Consider the following 18,897-nt stretch of genomic DNA (forward strand, 5'->3'; position numbering starts at 1 on the left):
GCTGACGGAGTTGAGGTCTGTTTTTTAATGAAGGAATTTATAACCACTCGTTAAAGATTTAGGCACCTAGCAAGTACTAAGGGAACAATTGATACACTTTTTGATGGGGTTTGAAATGAGTGAAGTTCTTTTTAAAGTTGAGCAAAACATTCTGAGCATTTATGACAAACATTAATGTTATCATCTTCAGGGTTTGCTATCAAATTGATTGATTTTAAATTGTAATTGCTGCCACATTTCAACGTTGTGTGCTTTTCTCCATTTGTGGATATACTCCTAGTTATTTTTGCTACAGTGCTAAATAAACATTTAGGATCATTTTGTAGTGCTTGTCTAATTTTCCTTCAGCCCCTTTATTGTTGCTGTAGGCTTCTTGGCAGTCTCCTTACTTACCATTTTATTTATTTGTTTTTGGTTTTCAATCAGTATTCATATTAGAGTGCAGTGGCCTTCCGAGTCACAAACGCAAGTCCCTACATTTAATATTTTAATATTCATATTAATTTTATAAATTTAAAGTTATTCATATTAACTTTCCATGTTTAACTAAAACGAATTTGCTCACCTGTTCTTGGTATACATGTCTAAATAGCTAACAGATATCTAGCAATGACCTCAGCTAGGTCGTGTTATCCACTACATTTACATTCACCAGACACCCTTATCCGGAGCGACTTACGTTTTTCTCATTTTTATACAACTGAGCAATTGAGGGTTAAGGGATTGCTCATTGGCCCAGCAGTGGGAACCTGGTGGACGTAGGAATTAAACTCACTACCTTCTGATTGGTAGCACAGCGCCTTAAACACTAGGCTACCACACCCACATTCTGTTCACTATGACGACTAATCTCCTGCCGTCTTTCTCCTCATTTTGCATGATGCCTCTCAACGTTCCTGACGACACGGACTTCTTAACCCAATAACACCGCTGTTAAAATGAAAATGGTTTCGTATTGATTTTAATGAACAAGAACAGTTCTAATCACAAAGTCGGTTTTTCTTTTCTTTGACATCTCTCTAGATTTTTTGACTCTCAATGAGCCGTCAAACCCGTCAGTGAAGTCGTCAACAGCGGCACAGCATTTTTTCGATCTGTTCATTAAGAAAACTTAAGAACAAAAAAACAATACGATAAAGAATCCTTGTTATGCCAAGACGTTTTGTGATTAACTTTTAAAGCAAGTGTGCAAGGTTGTGGCATATGGATACTTAAAGCACTTATTATTGAACTAACTGCAATTTTGAAAATCAATTCCAATTTTCGAAATCAGGCTTGTTGTTAATTGTTAGAAATAACACGTCGATAACCTAATGAGAGCTGCTTCAGTAATGTGTCTATCTATCTATCTCTAAAGAGACAAAGATTTTTCCATTTGTTTCAAGTAGAAATCTTTCTGAAATCCCACACCAGACAAAAGAATTGTTGGATGTGACACATCTGAGGCTGTCAGTCTTGTTCAGATGAATTCTTTTTTTTTTTTTATTCTGGCCACGTAATTCTAGCTAACGAGAGAACTGGGATAATATCTTTAACAATGACTGTAACAGACATGGGAGGTACAAACTAAAGATGATTACATTTTCCTTCCATCTCTATTTTGATCATCCTTCTGTGTCACAGGGATCTGGATTTTATCTGAGGAGAACATGCAAACTTCAGGCTAACGTGGTGGAGGTGGGAATCGGGGCCCCAACCCTGGAGGCGTGAGGCAAACGTGTTAAGTTCATAAACCTTCTTGCTTCCTTTCAGTTTAGCACCCAGTGTGAATGTAAAAACAGCAAACACACAATGTTTGGCAGCGCAGAAAAATGGACCTCATAGTTGTTTCCATCAATGCTAACAAAAAGTTGTGTAGAATACAGTACTAAGGAGCAATCTGCACTGATCATGTTCATCTGGTTCTACTGTTACATTTACTTTTACAGCATTTGGCAGACACCCTTATCCAGAGCGATGTACATACAGTAAGTGCTTAAATCTCTAACATTGAATACATTAATACTGGCTCACTAGGTTACATACTTACGATACCATGAGTTTAAAACATTTGTTCAAAGTTACAATGAAACAGTGTCAAAGGTTATGTTTTGTTTTTTTTTGTGCTAGTTGAAGTGTTTCCTGAATAAGTAGGCCTTCAACCGCCGCTTGAAAATAAACAGTGACTCAGACCTCTAGGGGAAGTTCATTCCACCACCTTGGTGCCAGAACAGGGAAGAGTCTTGTAGTATACTTGCCTCTTACCTTGAGAGATGGTGGAACCAGTCGAGCAGGGCTGGTACATGAAGGACAAGTACTCATCTGCATCATCTGCTTGATATGTTCAAGTAACTAGATGAAGGTTCTTCCTCAAGAAAGCAGATATGGGACAATGCCTATCTGATAATGCCAATAACAATCTGGTCTACTAATAAACCTCTGGAAACTACGACTTTGATTGAGCCATCCATGCATCCATCCATCCATTTTCTACACCACTTATCCTGCTGCATCATGATGAACCTGTAGCCTGTCCTAGGAGAATTGGTTCACAAGGCAGGGTACACACTAAGCATAATGCCAGTCTATCAAAAGCTGAGGACTAACTTTATTTCATAAAAACTATGGACCCGTATTTGATGAGTAGGTAAGGTAAGCCAATGCTTCTGTTCCTAAACATGAGCAATGCCATGACGGTGCATTGATGAATTGTCACGTTGTATAACACTGCTAAAACCACAAAGCCTGAGGAAGACTTCCTCCAGCAGCCGGGTGATGTAAGCACAAAATGAAAATGACGTTTAAAACCATAGCAGAGGATGAAAATAGACCACAAATCATGGCATACAGCAGCTGGTTCCCGGTCATAATTTATGACTTGATGTAGTGCATGCCTCTGATCTCTGTCTAGACAAGCAAAGCTGTCAACGACCGATTCTTCCAGTTGTGCATTTATTTGCAGCCTATTCAAATGGCTTCGCATCAGCTGTAAAGCCTAATATGTTAATGAAATGTGCTGGGCCATATGTCTAACCAAAGTGTCCTATGCAAAATTGCACCTGGAGTAATAGGTATGCGGCATCGCTTCATAGGACATGCAACTTTAAGTCCAGGGTTCAGGAAGTGGGGCTTGACTGTCTTAATAGGTTATGTCCCATTTTGATGGCCATGGTAATGGAAAATTTGGGAAGTTTCTTTCACCTAACTTAATTTGAAGGATGGGACATCAGCCAGAATGTTAATATTACCTGTCACACCAACCTTCCCACAGACTCACAAATCAAATCCATAACAGATGGCCTGATGCTTAAAGTACCGTAGATGTAACCTGCATCAATCCACAGAGGACACGACGTGCCAGCTGCGACGCCTCACAAACCAGACCAACATTTCTGCCATTTCAAATTTCTTTATGTAGGACTTTTCATTTCCATTCAACTTTTCAAGGTGATTTACTAATTAAAAATAAAGGCACTTACTGTACTTCTTTCAGATCGAAGGTGTTGTGATGCAGTTCATTCAAAGTTTAGAGTAAAGTATTTCCTTAAGTCCTTTCGTAGAGACTGCAGTGCAGCGATTAAAACTTTGGGCTACTGATCAGAGGGGTGTGGAGAGATATACGGTAAATAATTAACGAGGCAGTAGGCAGTGAATAAGTGCACTGTTCAATAGATAACAGTATAAATAGTAAATTGTTTGAAATAGTAGTAAAAAAAATAGGAAAAACTCTAGAAGAATATACAAAAATATATCGTATGTGCAAGTATCGGTCATAAATATACTGGGGTAAGAGATGTGTACATTTGTGCCCGTGGATAATAGATTACAATTCAATTCATTTGTATAGCGCTTTTAACAATTCTTTTTGTCTCAAAGCAGCTTTACAGAAGTATAGCAAAAAAATTAAAAATCTATCCCTAATGAGAAAACCATCGGCTACGGTCGTGAGGGGAAAAAACTTCCTGAGATACACTGGACAAGGAATAATGTAAATGTAAATTGTCCTTTCTACACCAGTTATAGTCGAGTGAACTAAAGGGTCAGCCAAAAATAAAGCAAGCATTTAAAATGGTGGCGGTGAGAGAGAAAGACTTGCAAATGAGCAGTCCGCTCGTGTGCTCATTTATAAACGGCCTCTTGCTGATGCCGGACCATGAGTGGTTTATGTAAGTCATGCCATCATTAAATAGAGTTAGAAGAGGTGAAGAGGAGATATGTTAATAGAAGGTAATGAACCCAGTCTGACCTGTATATGCAAATACTCTATATACAACTGGGTGGAGACAGAAATGTCGCCACATGTTTTACAAGATCTTTTTTCTGTTGCAGGCAAATTTTTATTTTTGTGACAAGGATGCAGTGCAAATACGTTCCCTATGTGTAAAATCCAGCCTTCAGACTGTGCTGTGATTGTTCTCGTTAGAAAGGAAGCAGACTCGGAGAACTGTTGTCTTGAAGAACAGAACAGAACATGAACATAAACTGTAGTTGAGCCCAAACTAAGATGTCACAGAGAATGGAGGATGAAACCTGGGCACTGCTGGACCATAGTTCTTAACTGGATTTTAATGCATCAGTAGCTTGGCAAAGCTAAGGAACTGCTGGCATAGCTCCTCTCAGTATCAATCCACTCTCTAATCCACAGGCACAGACATCTCTATCCTGCAGACATTTGTGGATTAACTCAATGTGGTATGCTAAAAAAAACCCAAAAAAACAACAACCGCTGTCTGATTTCTTTATTTTCCTGGTATGATTTGATGACATTATTAGTTTTAATCGGTTTGAACTAATCAGCCTTAATGCTCAATGGAATTTAATCAGCAAAACTTAAAAAAAAATAAAATAAAATCCATAGAACCATTTTCTGTACTGTTATACACAAGGTCATGGGTAACCTGGGGTCTATTCCACGGGACTGCTGGACAAAGCAGGGGACACTACAGATATAGTGTTTATCTATCACAGTCTTGCGCGCGCACACACACACACACACAAAATGTAGAGATGCCAGTCAGCTTACAACCCATGGCTTTGGACTGGAGGAGGAAACCAGGGTACCCAGAGGAAACCCCTGAAACTGGTGTTGAGCATGCAAACACCACATACTCAGGGCGGAGACTGGAAACGATCCCTCAATCCAAAACTCAACCACATGTACTATCCACTTAACCAGGGGTTCCCAAACTTTTCAGACCGTGACCCCCAATATCAAACTAGCTGTAAATTGTGAATGACACCGTCACTTAACTGTTGTAATTAATTGGAGCAAAGTTTTATTTCCAGTTTATTTTAATTATCCTAAGTTTATACTCGCATGAATACAACCGTTTTTAACATATAATAAATAAATAAATAAATAAATGGAAAAAAAAACCAAATAAATATCTCGCGAACTGCTGCGCTAAACCACTGTACCAGGGTTAAACAATATCTTCAATATCTTAAATATGTAATAAATAGTATTTAATATTGACAATCCACAAAATCGAAAAAAAAAGAAATCTAAATGTGTTGCAATGGACCAAGTAAAACTGTGCTATGCTTTCATTCTCCTGCACATGTGGTCTCTTGCTGTTAAAGCTCGTCCACGACAAGTCTCGAGATTAGGACTTTCTGAGATGCTTCTGTGCTCACCATGCTTGTAGAGAGTAAATGAGTTCTTCTAGACTTACTTTTTCACTCAAACAGTCTGGCTGTTCTCCTCGCACCTCACTTTTTTTGTATGCTTTTGGTTTCCCAAACCATTCTGTTGTATGTGAAAATTCTATTAACCATTAGCAGTCTGGGTCTTTAGTGAATAAAATAAATTGAATATTTATTAAGATTAAAAAATGGCTGCCAACTCTTTGGCCTATGAAAGGTCTAATGTGCAACCATGAACTTTTATTATTGGTTCTAATGGTCGTTTTTCTCCACTATACATACAAAACCACAATGTTAACATAGCGTATATACATTACAAACATACAATTTGATCAAATAATTAGTGTGTATGAACATCATTCTGTACACAAACAGTTCCTTCTGAAAGTGCAGAGCTAATTCTCTTTATTTATACCAGGGGTCGGCAACCTTAAACACAAAGAGCCATTTGGACCTGTTTCCCACAGAAAAAACCCACAGTGAGCCACAAAACCCTTTTGACGTCTAAAATGAAGATAACACCATATATCGTTTTTTACCTTTATGGAAAGTATAGAAAAAACTGTAGTGTGTTGCATTTATGAAATCAACAATCTGCTACTGAGTAAACGAAATTTTAGTTCTGCAGGCAAACAGTTTGAACTAACCTTAACAAAAAAGACGCTGAGTTGAAGGTTACTTTCAAATAAAATGTTCAATGTCTAATCGAGTCCTCTTCGTATTCATGACATCAACATTTTAACTTATAACTTAAAACTTTAACTTATGACGCATATTTTGAGCAAAAAAAAAAACACAGTTTATTTTAATGTTGCAAGAGCATCATGATCTTAGAATTTAGAATGACATTTTTTTTTAAAAGCTAACTAACTAAAATAAAATAAATTTAAATAAAATTTTTATTTTCCAAATCTACAGCCAGCCGCAGCAGCGGCTCCGGAGCCGCGGATTGCCGATCCCTGGTTTATACCTTATTTATACCTTTAACATATAACCAAATATATACAGGTATATGAAATTAGATGAAAAAATGAATGAGATGATAGATCAGAATTGATAGAAAAGATATAGAAAAGAAAAGATATTCTGATGAGCATGAATATGTATTATGGTCCAAAAGTTTATGCCTTTATTAAAAATTTCCCATTATATGAAACTACATATACAGTACAGACCAAAAGTTTGGACACCCCTTCTCATTCAACGAGTTTTCTTTATTTGCATGACTATGAAAATTGTAGATTCACACTGAAGGCATCAAAACTATGAATGACCACATGTGGAATTATATACGTACATAACAAAAAAGTGTGAAACAACTGAAAATATGTCATATTCTAGGTTCTTCAAAGTAGCTACCTTTTGCTTTGATTACTGCTTTGCACACTCTTGGCATTCTCTTGATGAGCTTCAAGAGGTCGTCACCTGAAATGGTCTTCCAACAATCTTGAAGGAGTTCCCTGAGATGCTTAGCACTTGTTGGCCCTTTTGCCTTCACTCTGAGGTCCAGCTCACCCCAAACCATCTCGATCGGGTTCAGGTCCGGTGACTGTGGAGGCCAGGTCATCTGGTGCAGCACCCCATCACTCTCCTTCATGGTCAAATAGCCCTTACACAGCCTGGAGGTCTGTTTGGGGTCATTGTCCTGTTGAAAAGGTGGTGTGTCCAAACTTTTGGAAGGTGTGTCCAAACTTTTGGTCTGTACTGTATATATTTTTTAAAATTTCCAATATTCCAAAATGTCCTTTTACATCTTAATATTTAAATATTCAAGATTCTACATGGTTTCTATTCTATTTACCATGATTTTACATTATTTCGACATAAATGCAAGCAAATCTCTGATATTGGGAACTCTTTAAAAGGTCATGTGGTAATTTTCTCTTCTACTGTAGAACATGGTGACTTTGACGAATTCGATGGTAAGTTTTTGCACAAAACTCGTAAAGTCCGTGCCACAAGCGGCATCGTAAAGACGTAGCAAAAAGTCTGAACGTCGTGTCAAAGATCCTGCCTTTTCTCTCGAGTTGTTGTGGATACGCTATGTAATGAAAACTTTTGTGTTTATCTGCAACAGAATGGCGAACAGAAGCGTTTTCCCTGGTGCGCTCAGACTTTTGGACCTCACCATGTTCAATAAAGAACAAAAGAAAAATTGAGGCGATGTAAATGAGCAAACGTATTACATCGACGATGGTGAACATTTTTTTGAGTTACAAATATAGCTGCAACTTTTCGGAAAATACAGTAAGTGCACGTAAAAGTGCTGCACTATTCATCTTTAAGTATCTCTAGAGTTCTCTAGCTACTTCTGAAATCAATGCCAATTTCTTTGTCCAGGGAAGTAAATAGGGCAAAAAAATTGTAAGGCAGTTACAGAAGCAAATGCACTCGAAAAGACATGAATAGTAGTAAATCCAGCCTGATTTGTTCGGCGAAAAGGACGAACTTGTCTTTGTAAGGTGATGCGCGTTTTCCTCGAGATAGCTGAGCGATGCTTAACCTTCAGTCCCGCGATGCACCATTTTAAGTTTGTACAGAGCACATGTCCTTGTAGCGCTTTAGATTGACTGCATGCATCTGAATCAACAAAAACCTGACTGTGCCAGATGACATCTGTGGAAGCATTTCTTTTAAGCATCCAAATATGTAGCTTCCATATTCATTTCAAGCTGTGTTGGATGCAGATGCTAATTTCTTCAAGCACTTTGATTTATCTTCGGATTTGCACTCGCGTTCACGTCAGGTCACCTTGTAAGTTATTTTATTTGCTACGTTTACTAAAAAAAAAAAAAAAGCTTTTTCACGACTACCTTGGATTCAGCAATGCTGTTCAGAGATTATCCAAATTTGTTTGTCTCTACCTTCTTAAATTTACCAACGTGACATGTTTGCAGTGCCGTCTTTATGCTGACTGGCAGAAAAACCTCTAAAAATGCATCTAAGATGGGGGGAAGGGAAAAAGTGATCCTGAAGTTCTCCATGTATCCAGCCAAGTGTGCTCTAGGTAGATAAGGTACGATGCTTTTATTCAGACTGCATCTATGAACCAAACTTTAGGTTTTACGTCTTAACGAAAGTATTTCAGTCTCACTCTGTTTCAGCATCAGCTGTAGTGCTTTTTAGAGCTGTGCCCGTTTTGCAAACCAATATTTCTTGCTATAGTGCTATCCTTTTCTTGTCTTTTAATGTTTCGGAGGATTACTTCATGCCATTCAAGCCAACACATTACAAAGAAGCCACTTGTCAAAGCATAGATTGATTATTATATGTAGTTGTTTGAGGATTATTTTTTTTCTGCAGAGTCATGATGATTCTGCTCACAAATTCAGATCATATAAGTTATGACAAAAAGAAATTCTACAATTGAATGCCACCCAAAATGTTTTCTATGTGGTGTAGTAATAAACAGATATTTAATTTTGGTCCACCGATCCGAATTCCTTTATCAGTGTCTTTAATAACTCGATGATCCTAAGCCGAAAAACAGACTGAGAAAAGCCCAAACACGAAACGTTTGCCAAGTTCAACATGGACGTGATCGTTATTGTGATGTGTTTGTCATTGTCCAGAGTTTCATGAAGAGTGAAGAGTAACGTCATGGTCATGGCATACAGGCTGGTGGGGAGGAACAGCGCCGTCTGGACGATGCCCATGACGGTCACCCGCATATGGTTCTTCTGCTGAGGATGAGAGCAAGACTCGGTGTTCCGTTCCATCCTCCTGATGTGTCGGCGCAGATAGAAAAAGGTTCTACCCCAAGAAATCAACAAAGTGCAGGAAGGGCAAATTAAATACAGCAAAACCAATCTAGTAGACAGCTTGTACAGAGCGCCATTTACAACGGTCCTTCCTCCGAACCTCGTCACGTTCAAATCTTCTGCCATCGGCGGCGTCAGGTACGATGCCGCACCCATCGATAGCGCAGACAGAAGCAAAGTCTGGTCGAAGAGAAATCCGGCGAGAACGACACCTTTAATGTTTTTCTTAACCCAGACGAAGACTTTGCAGTGTTGAGGAACGATTTTCATGTAGTAAAAAATGCTGATCCAAGCATTGATGGAGAAACTGGAGCAGTAGGCTTGCAAGTTTATCGTCACGTTTACTACAGGAAGCCAGTCAGGTGGTGAAAAAAAAGACAGGACAATTGAGATCGCGGCGAGCAATTGCTGAACTGTTGAATTGCCTAACACGGCCGCGAGTAAGAAGCGCATAGGCTGATGAAGGCTTGCTCCCACAACTGGCTTACAGAGGCAGAAAATGAAGAAGACGTTCAGGACGATAGCGCAGACGCAGGACGGGCTGCAAACGATAGCAAACGGCAGGTTTTTCATTTCTAAGACTATGGCCATCTTGTCATCTCTAGTGCCACTGAATTATTGTGTGCTCGTTTTTTTGTTTTGTTTTGTTTTTATACTGCAATTTTAGCAGCGTAATTCAACCCACATGTGTGTTGAAAAATGGGATATGTTAAAATGTTTTAATGGGCCTTGAAAGGCCTGTATATGCAAAACCAGGGAAAAATTGTTTTTCCTTTCTATGTTAATATCAGGATTCACATACAGTATAAACTTTAAGGCGATCCTATAAAGCAGCTAAAATGTTTTCACTATCTACAGTAGTATTTACTGTATGCTAATCCGGTCCAGTCAAGTAAAATGCGCTAAAATGGTGTAAAAACAGATGGTTATATTTAAATGATCGTGTTTTTTAAGTGCTTCGTAATCATAATTTGTCGCTAGCGTTAAAGAGGATTGGGTCGAGAAGGTCAGCAGGATGGATGAGTTCTAGTTTTCTGAGCTAAGGATATATACACATTTCTTATCAAGATCACAATCACTAATTCTCAAAATATGGTGCTTTCTGCTTTCTACCTGCTGCTAGCACCAAAGTGGATGATTCTGCACAAAGCGCTCAAATCAGGATGATTGAAACCCATCTGTTCAAGCCTCCTGACACACCTGACTCAGCTCCTCAGCTAATTAGCAGAATTTGGATTTTGGAACACTAAAATGTGTAAAACTTCACGATCATAGGGGCTCATTTGTACAGTTATCCGTGCTTCCGTGAGACTCCATGTGTAGCTCGTGTAGGCCTACAGTAACTGTGTGACAAACAGTAATTAATATCATGTAGTTGATGAAGAGAGATGATCTTGTTATCGTTCGGCCAGGGAGGCTTGTAAAGGCTAGTAAAGAGCTGGGACTGAAAGCACGGCATCTCGGCTTGAAGCATCTCTGTGAACGGTAGGATAATTTGTGTGGCTTGAACTACTCAGAGCTTCAATTGACAAGTTGTATCCTTTTTATTTGCTTTGCTTTACCCATAAATAACATCATCTAATACACTATTATTTTGTAAAAAGCTCATTTGATTGCCAAAAACCACATATTGACCAAACGTCTGATCAGACACACTGTCATCATTCCTTCAAGCATATTTACATGTGTAATGTTCCACAGTCTATGTAGAATTCATTTGATTCTTTTTTGTCAAATTTTTGCAATGGACCATAATTTCTAAGCACCTATGTAAAAACATTCGCAGGGTAAATTTGCCTGCTTGTAAATTTAAACCGGAAGGTAAAATCTAATGCGGGTTTGATCGTCCGAGCGTGTTACGCAACTGACCCTGTGCACCTTTCCACAGAGGACACCGTGTTTACGGCGTTACGCCTTATAAACCATATGAAGCAGATTTTATTCAACCGAAGTGATAAGAACACTTTTTTATTAAACATATATTTATTTACAGTATAACTGTACAATTATACAAAACAGGCCATCTAAAATAATCCATATCGGTTAGATAGAAAATAGAGGGAGTAACATATTACAAGGACACTTTCATTTGTGTAAAAAAAAAAAAACAACAAAAAAAAACTTCTTGTGGTGATGAATAAGAAAAAGGTGGAAAAGTAACGGATAAACAGATGAGACGTACAAGTGAATAAATGTAAGTATGCCATTCACCCAGCAGAAGAAGACACCTCTACAGACAGCCTACATCTGTGCATGGACTAGTTTAATATCTGACTACGGCAATATTTTATCGGACTACTAACTTTGACTTGCGTTTTTTTTTTTGTTGTTGTTAATTTTTTTTTTACTTTAAGCATTCTGAATAAAATAAAAGCTAAAAACGTTAAAAAAGAAACCAAACATAAAAAAAAAACAAAAAACATGACGACTAAAATACTGTTTAAAGAAGATATGAGAGTGGTAATACAATGTCAAAGAAAGAAGGATGAGGATACATTTAAAAGGCTGGTATTGTCAGATTCCTTTAAGTCGCTGGGTTCTTGAGCTACGTTTTGCCAAATCGTTGGCCGTCAAGAAGTCCAATCGCTGTGCGAACACCAGCCGTTAAGGATTCCAAATAAATAGATTGGGGACTAAATAGAGAAAATGTCATGTAGAGTTTGTCATCGGAAAGCTGGCATGACATTTCACACCTTAACAATGACTATTTATTTATTTATTATTTTTTTTATTTTTTTTTTAAAAACATCATGATTCACGTTACCTTATATTCAAATGTACATTTTACCAGCACTAAGATTTTCAACCCATTTTCCATTTGAACTCCAACACCAGGACTACCAGACTCCAGGATCCGAGTCCGACACACGTCTGGAAACGTTCTTGATTGCTGCCGACACTCGTGGATAATATTTATCTTTCTCTACATTATACGCAATGGATACTGTCAAATATGTTCCATGAAAAGAAATTAAAGTGCAATGAAAAATGAATAAATAGAATTTTCAGCCCATACTCTTGCACTGAGCCTTGTACTTTATCTCCAGCAGTTACAGGAAGGGGGGCGGGGCCTTATGGTAGGCATAGTGTTGGTGAGTTTGTGGATAATAGCATTACACTTTAGTTCAGAAAGTCTCCAAAAAATAACCAGATACTGCTTCTTTAAGATTTTCTCAGAGGAAATATTGTCCAAGAAATGCAGGGACGTTCCTGAAAACACCATCACCAGACAGCACAACCCCAGACCCGCTACTCCGGGCCGACAGGTTGGGCATCTAATAGCTACTACCTACCCAAATCCAAAGACCCCTACAGTCAGTGATGGATCTTGTCCACGCAACTCAACTCGTGCTAGGTAAAGTTTGCACCACAAGCGTGCAAAAGGACAAAAGTTGTAGAGGGACGATCGGCGGCTACAAGGCTTCCATCAGATGTAGTACTCCTTCATGCTGTCCCTTATAGTCTGGTTCATGTGAAGTTCTGCCCTGTAGGCAGCTTCAAGGCTGCGCCTGTGCTCCTTCTCCTGGATGCTGGTAGTCCTCTGAATCTGCCGGTGTTGGTACAGGAAGCGTGCCATCACGGCGAGCAAGCACAGCGTGACGAACACCACAGCTGTGACCACGCCTGCAGCCAGAGAAGAGCTTTAGCTTATTACCTTATCGCTGTTCATAATCCAAGCCCTGTTTGTGGTTTATTTGGTTTATCAATTGCATTTTGCTTAGTATCCTTGCTAATGTCTAAAAAAAAAAACCTAGCATTTGCTAGCATTTCCCTTACTTAGCTATATACAGTATTATGTGACATCAACAGTAAAGCACCTGAGACTTCAATGATGCTTTCTGGGGGGTATTTTATTACCGCCCTCCTTTATCAGTACACACAATTAAAAAAAAACTGTTCAGAAATAGAATCCAACCAAAGAAGAGATGAGCACAAAAAACCTGTAGGATCGCTTGTGCTAATTACACACTCCAGTGCCTCTTACAAATGGCACCATAAAGCAGATTGTGGATATATATACAGTACTGCACCTCCAATTACTGCCGAATCTCTTGGGGTGTCTTCTTCACGACGCTTGTTATCCGTACCCGCCTCTTCCCCGTGGTCTGCGGAAGGAGGACAAAAACTGGTAAGAAGAAACAAATGCTTTTTCTACACAATGTACGTAGTATTAATCAAGGCGGTTTGTGTTGTAGAGGCACCTAAAAACAGTGGCTGCTTGGAAGCAAAAGAAAAAAAACTACCTAGACGGGATTTAGTGGTTGATAAATCTGCCAGCGCTCCACAATTAGACTCGAGCAAATGGCCTCGTATGCTGACCAAAGAGCTCCCACGGTTCAGCAGCGCTGCCTTTAGTGGAGCCACGTGATTGTACTGAACTGACGAAAAGCAACCGACGAAACCTTTGGATCCCGCTTGAGCTACTTCATCATCTAGCGCTTCAGTTTCTGCTAAGAAAAAAATGGTGTGATTAAAGCAGTAACAGTAATTATTACTAGCACTTATACATTGACATGCCAATCATTCAAGGCAAAAAGAATGAAAACGCAACGGCACACGGTACGTTTTCGAAGACTATTAGAGAATCGCTCACGTCTCGGCCGAGAATATAGAATATTGGCGACGCTAAAGTCGGACATTTAAAGCCTTTTGATGATTTAATGCCTGTTTTTAGTCACTGTTTTTCAAAGCCAGCGCAGTCTCCTCGGAACGTAACCTTGTTTTGTCATATGAATTAATATTTAATCTCCCAAATACAAGTCTGACACTTTGAGTTTCTGAATAAAAGATTAACGTCTCTGTGGAGAGAAGAAAAAAAGTGCAGAGTGTACTTAAAAATCCATTTGGCCTTCACTTAATGACAAATGTGCAAATTTCCATGCATATATGTTTGCTTTTGGAGAGGCATGATAAGCAGCAGGACAAATTTAAGCATTAGGGTTTTTTTTATAAAGTTATTTTTTTTTTAATAATAAAAGATGCATTCATTCAGTTATTGTGATCCAGACTTTTTTTTTTAATGAATAGGAAAAGATTTGCTGAATCAGTCATGTATATTAACTGTACATCGTTCTCTTACCTGTAATTTTTCCTAGGGTCAGTGACCTCATCGAGTTAAAGTCGGTGTCCTGTGAGAGGGTGTACTTTTTATTGTCTTGATCGACCTACCAAAAAATAAATAAATAAAAGGGCAGCGTTTTAGTTCGTTTTGATCTGCATGCAGCTTCTCAGAAATCGGGAGGACTCGAGGAACCTTGAGAAGAACCAGATAGAGGGGTTATAATATATTTTCATTCCAGTATACAGGTAAAGAGCAGATTGTTCCGTTCTCACACACACACACACACACACACACAGAAGAAGCGAATTCAAAAATAACGTTAAATAGAATAAAAAGAAATTAGCTATAAAAAGAAAATTATAGAGCTATATAGCGCATGTATATACTGTAAGTGTTCAATTTATAGCCATAACATCATCGCTTGTTGTGACTATTCACAATTTATAGCCATAACATCATTGCTTGTTGTGACTATTCACAATTTATAGCCATAACCTCATCGCTTGTTGTGACTATTCACAATTTATAGCCATAACATCAATTTATAGCCATAAAGTCATCGCTTGTTGTTCACTTATGTTGCCTCCTAGTGGTCCAGCGGCATTTCATGCTCACGTTGTTGTGGCCCGGGTTTGATTCTTGGTCAGGGAGCTCACCCAGCGACTGAAGAGTCAACTCTGAGTGCTTGTGACATGCCCGGATAAAATAGGAGGGTTTCGTCAGGAAGGGCATCTGGTGTCGCGACACCAAACCGAAAGCACCAAAAGTACAACTAATCTCTTGTTCAGGAAATTTTGATATAACTGAATATAATTGAACTCATTGTACTGGAAGACCTTTGATTTGAAAAGGGAACGGAGCACTGGATTGCTTTTTCGATCGCAGAGATGGGGACTCAAGTCATATGACTTGACTCAAGTCAGACTTAAGTCACAAATTTGAGACTTGCTCGACAAATATTAAAAAGAGACGCGACTTGACTTTGACTTGTCATCCATGACTTGAGACTTGACTCGGACTTGAATTAAATGACTCAGAGATGGGGGACTCGACTTGACTCGAGTCAGACTTAAGTTGCAACTTTGAGACTTGAGACTTGCTTGACAAATATTAAAAAGAGACTCGACTTGACTTTGACTTGACTTGAGACTTACTTGTGACTTGCACATGTGTGACTTACTCCCACCACTTTTCGATCGTCTTGACGTTTTACGGTATCTGTGTATTGTACCAAATACATTTCGTCATAACCCTTCTACTTAAGAAGCGATCCGAATCGACTCATCTGTACGCAGATAGTTTTTTTCGGGTTAGATCTAGATTACGTACCTGAACGTAGACGTCTCTTCCTTCGCGGTGAAGCCGAAGTCGGTGAAGCTTCCCGTCTGCAAGACTAGTGAGCACGGGGCTGAAGATGCTGGGCTTTCGCTCCTTATGAAGCCGATACCAAATCTGCAGACTCCCTATAAGATGAAATAAATGAGAAAGCACCTCACATTGAGTTCTTTTAACTTTTTTCCACACTAACTGCTTTATTCAAGATTTTGTTCTTGTTTCATTATACAATTATTGCAGGTCATTTCATATCCTAGAGCTAAAGCTTACGTTTGAAGTCCCCTGGGTTTTTTTTTTCTTTCTTTTGTTTCAGATGACGTAGCGGGTGGCGCGCGCTCGCGCGCGCGCGCGCGCGCGCGGCGGGCTCGCTTGCGCTCTCGATCTAGGCTCTATGCGATCGAATCGAGCGCGCGAGCGAGAGAGAGAGTGAGAGAGAGAGAAGAGATCGGAGAGAAGAGGCGGAGAGAGAGAGAGATAATAGAGAGAGGAGAGAGACGGAGATAGAGAGAGAGCGAGAGAGAGAGAAGCGATAGACGGAGAGAGAATGAGAGAGAGAGAGAGAGATAGAGAGACGGGTAGAGAGAGAGATAGGAGCGAGAGAGTACACGTAGATATGATGAGAGTGATAGAGAGAGAGATAGAGAGGAGTATATAGACGGATATATATATATATATATATATATATATACGGTATATATATATATTATTATATATTTATATTACCGTATATAATATTATATATATATATTATATATATTATATATATTATATATATATAATATATTATATTATATAATGTGTGTGTGTGTGTGTGTGTGTGTGTGTGTGTATATAGGTCAATGTTGGCCCTGATGGTCCGTCTAAAATATTCATGTATAAATATTCATTTCATCTCTGCCTCTAGCTCTTTGCTCAAAGCCGAGCGTGTCAATGTGCACATTAGTACCTCGCCCACACACGTGACTCACACGAGCTGAGACACAAAGAGGGTTTTGTCTGATCAAGTGGAGCAAGGTCAATTCTGGAATAAAAAAAAAAAAAAAAAAAGCACACCACAATGTTTTCGAGTGGCTTGCGAAGGACGTTCCACGTTATCCTGCGCTTTTTTACGAAGGTGTTAATTGAGCGAGCGTTTGAGTTTAGCACAATAGCGCTTTGACTGCAGAGAAGCTCCAGGGTGTTCATCAACCCTGCACTAGATGTGTGCAAGCAAATTTTTTTTTTTTGTGAGTGCTGGGAACAAAATAACAATAACATTAAAAGTCTAGTGCGATGTGTGCATTTTAGTAGTATGTTTATTTTAGTTTATTATTATTTTTTTTTAATGTAATGCACAAAATACAGCTTACAGCCAGGAAATTCTACCTTTAGATGATACAGCATAAGTCTAGAAGGCCAATTTGGATTTATGGTAGGTTTTTTTTTTTTTCTTAAAGAAATAGTGCTGGCGCCTGTTGTGCAGATATAAAGGGAAAAGAGAGAGAGAGGGAGAGAGAGAGAGAGAGAGACACTGTGCAACTCCCGTGTAAGCAGCCACAGTTGCACTGTGTCTGGGTGTTTTTTTTTTTGTTTTTTTTAAAAGAAAGGCAAAAAAGTTATTTTTAGTTTTATTCAATTCACCATAGCTCATTATATTTGCTTGCTAACAGACATTGTTTGTTTTTCTTTCTTGCGTCATGAGCTGCGACCTGATTGGTCAGAAGGAATCACAGAAAAATGAAACGCGTTACGTGACTCGCGTGTTTTTGCTTCTTGGCTCCAGATTCCACGAGTTTGAACATAAGCGGAGAGGAAAGTGGTGATGTTCCTGAAATCATCAATAGTCATTAACGATTAAAAGTTTCGAGCCCTAAGCTATCGCTGTTGCTCTAAAGAAGCTCTGACTACACTACAGTCCTAGAACATACAGTACAGACCAAAAGTTTGGACACCCCTTCTCATTCAAAGAGTTTTCTTTATTTGCATGACTATGAAAATTGTAGATTCACACTGAAGGCATCAAAACTATGAATGAACACGTGTGGAATTATATACGTACATAACACAAAAGTGTGAAACAACTGAAAATATGTCATATCCTAGGTTCTTCAAAGTCGCCACCTTTTGCTTTGATTACTGCTTTGCACACTCTTGGCATTCTCTTGATGAGCTTCAAGAGGTCGTCACCTGAAATGGTCTTCCAACAGTCTTGAAGGAGTTCCCAGAGATGCTTAGCACTTGTTGGCCCTTTTGCCTTCACTCTGTGGTCCAGCTCACCCCAAACCATCTCGATCGGGTTCAGGTCCGGTGACTGTGGAGGCCAGGTCATCTGGCGCAGCACCCCAACACTCTCCTTCATGGTCAAATAGCCCTTACACAGCCTGGAGGTGTGTTTGGGGTCATTGTCCTGTTGAAAAGGTGGTGTGTCCAAACTTTTGGAAGGTGTGTCCAAACTTTTGGTCTGTACTGTGATGGAGATCTTTAGACTTCAAGCTTCAACCAAACATCCTGAAAATCTCACTCTCTCTCTCTCTCTCTCTCTCTCTCTCTCTCTCTCTCTCTCTCACTCGTTTCAGTCTAGCACCCCTGCTGCTCAAACTGCACGTATGACTATTAAGGAAAAATTCAGAATAGGAACTGAATAAGCCTGAGATGAGGTGAAATCCCCAGAAGCAGTGGATGATTTTTAAATATTAATATGCAATTTAAAATGTAAATAAACATACCCCGAATAAAGCAGCGTTCACTTTCTCTACCTGTCTGCATTAATGTTCACTATACGCTCAAATCGACGGCTCTACTGACTCGCTCATTTTGAATCCGTCTTTCACTACACGCTAATCCCTCAAACTCTTTACTTCCTCTTCCGTTAAACTCCATGCGATCGCTCCGGTCGGCCATCATCTCTCTATCTCTTTGCTATTTTTCATATCGTGAGGACGGTTTGTACGCATGCTGGACAATCCCGGAACCAAACTGTATGAAATCTTAGCTCGGTCTTGATGCCATTTTATTTTCGAGACACAACGCGGTCCTGCGCTGTCGATGTCGCTAAAAGCAGAGATTTCATGGCAGGAGCGAGCGTCGAAACGGCGTCCCACAGCACAGCAAATCAACAGTCACCCTGTCATGGCG

At 39.2% G+C, this 18,897-nt stretch overlaps 2 protein-coding genes and 1 long non-coding RNA gene across 4 annotated transcripts in view; 1 reads left to right on the forward strand and 2 right to left on the reverse strand.

Annotated features, from left to right (window-relative positions):
• Positions 1 to 5,587, forward strand: part of LOC125141402 — a 78,107-nt gene extending 72,520 nt beyond the window's left edge. Inside the window, exons 7-8 of the long non-coding RNA XR_007140771.1 lie at positions 1,624 to 1,967; positions 4,309 to 5,587. This is a non-coding gene — a long non-coding RNA (uncharacterized LOC125141402). The remainder of the gene's footprint in view (positions 1 to 1,623; positions 1,968 to 4,308) is intronic.
• Positions 5,588 to 9,041: 3,454 nt separating this feature from the next.
• On the reverse strand, positions 9,042 to 11,349 carry LOC125141421. Its single transcript, XM_047814887.1, has one exon. The coding sequence runs from the start codon at positions 9,975 to 9,977 to the stop codon at positions 9,042 to 9,044; it is 936 nt and encodes a 311-aa protein (XP_047670843.1). The 5' UTR covers positions 9,978 to 11,349.
• A 133-nt stretch (positions 11,350 to 11,482) lies between these two features.
• The window catches only part of cntnap5a (contactin associated protein family member 5a), a 115,231-nt gene continuing 107,816 nt past the window's right edge, over positions 11,483 to 18,897 (reverse strand). The window contains exons 20-24 of one of the 2 annotated variants that reach the window (XM_027152383.2): positions 15,778 to 15,911; positions 14,467 to 14,551; positions 13,631 to 13,834; positions 13,418 to 13,492; positions 11,483 to 13,010 (exon numbers count right to left, since the gene is read on the reverse strand). In XM_027152383.2, coding sequence (XP_027008184.1) covers positions 12,814 to 13,010; positions 13,418 to 13,492; positions 13,631 to 13,834; positions 14,467 to 14,551; positions 15,778 to 15,911 — 695 coding nt within the window. In that variant the 3' untranslated portion in view covers positions 11,483 to 12,813. Of the gene's footprint in view, positions 13,011 to 13,417; positions 13,493 to 13,630; positions 13,838 to 14,466; positions 14,552 to 15,777; positions 15,912 to 18,897 lie in introns of both variants that reach the window. The other variant, XM_027152382.2, reaches the window with a different exon arrangement.

The sequence above is a fragment of the Tachysurus fulvidraco genome, chromosome 6, assembly GCF_022655615.1.
Source record: "Tachysurus fulvidraco isolate hzauxx_2018 chromosome 6, HZAU_PFXX_2.0, whole genome shotgun sequence".
In the NCBI taxonomy this organism is placed as follows: domain Eukaryota; kingdom Metazoa; phylum Chordata; class Actinopteri; order Siluriformes; family Bagridae; genus Tachysurus; species Tachysurus fulvidraco.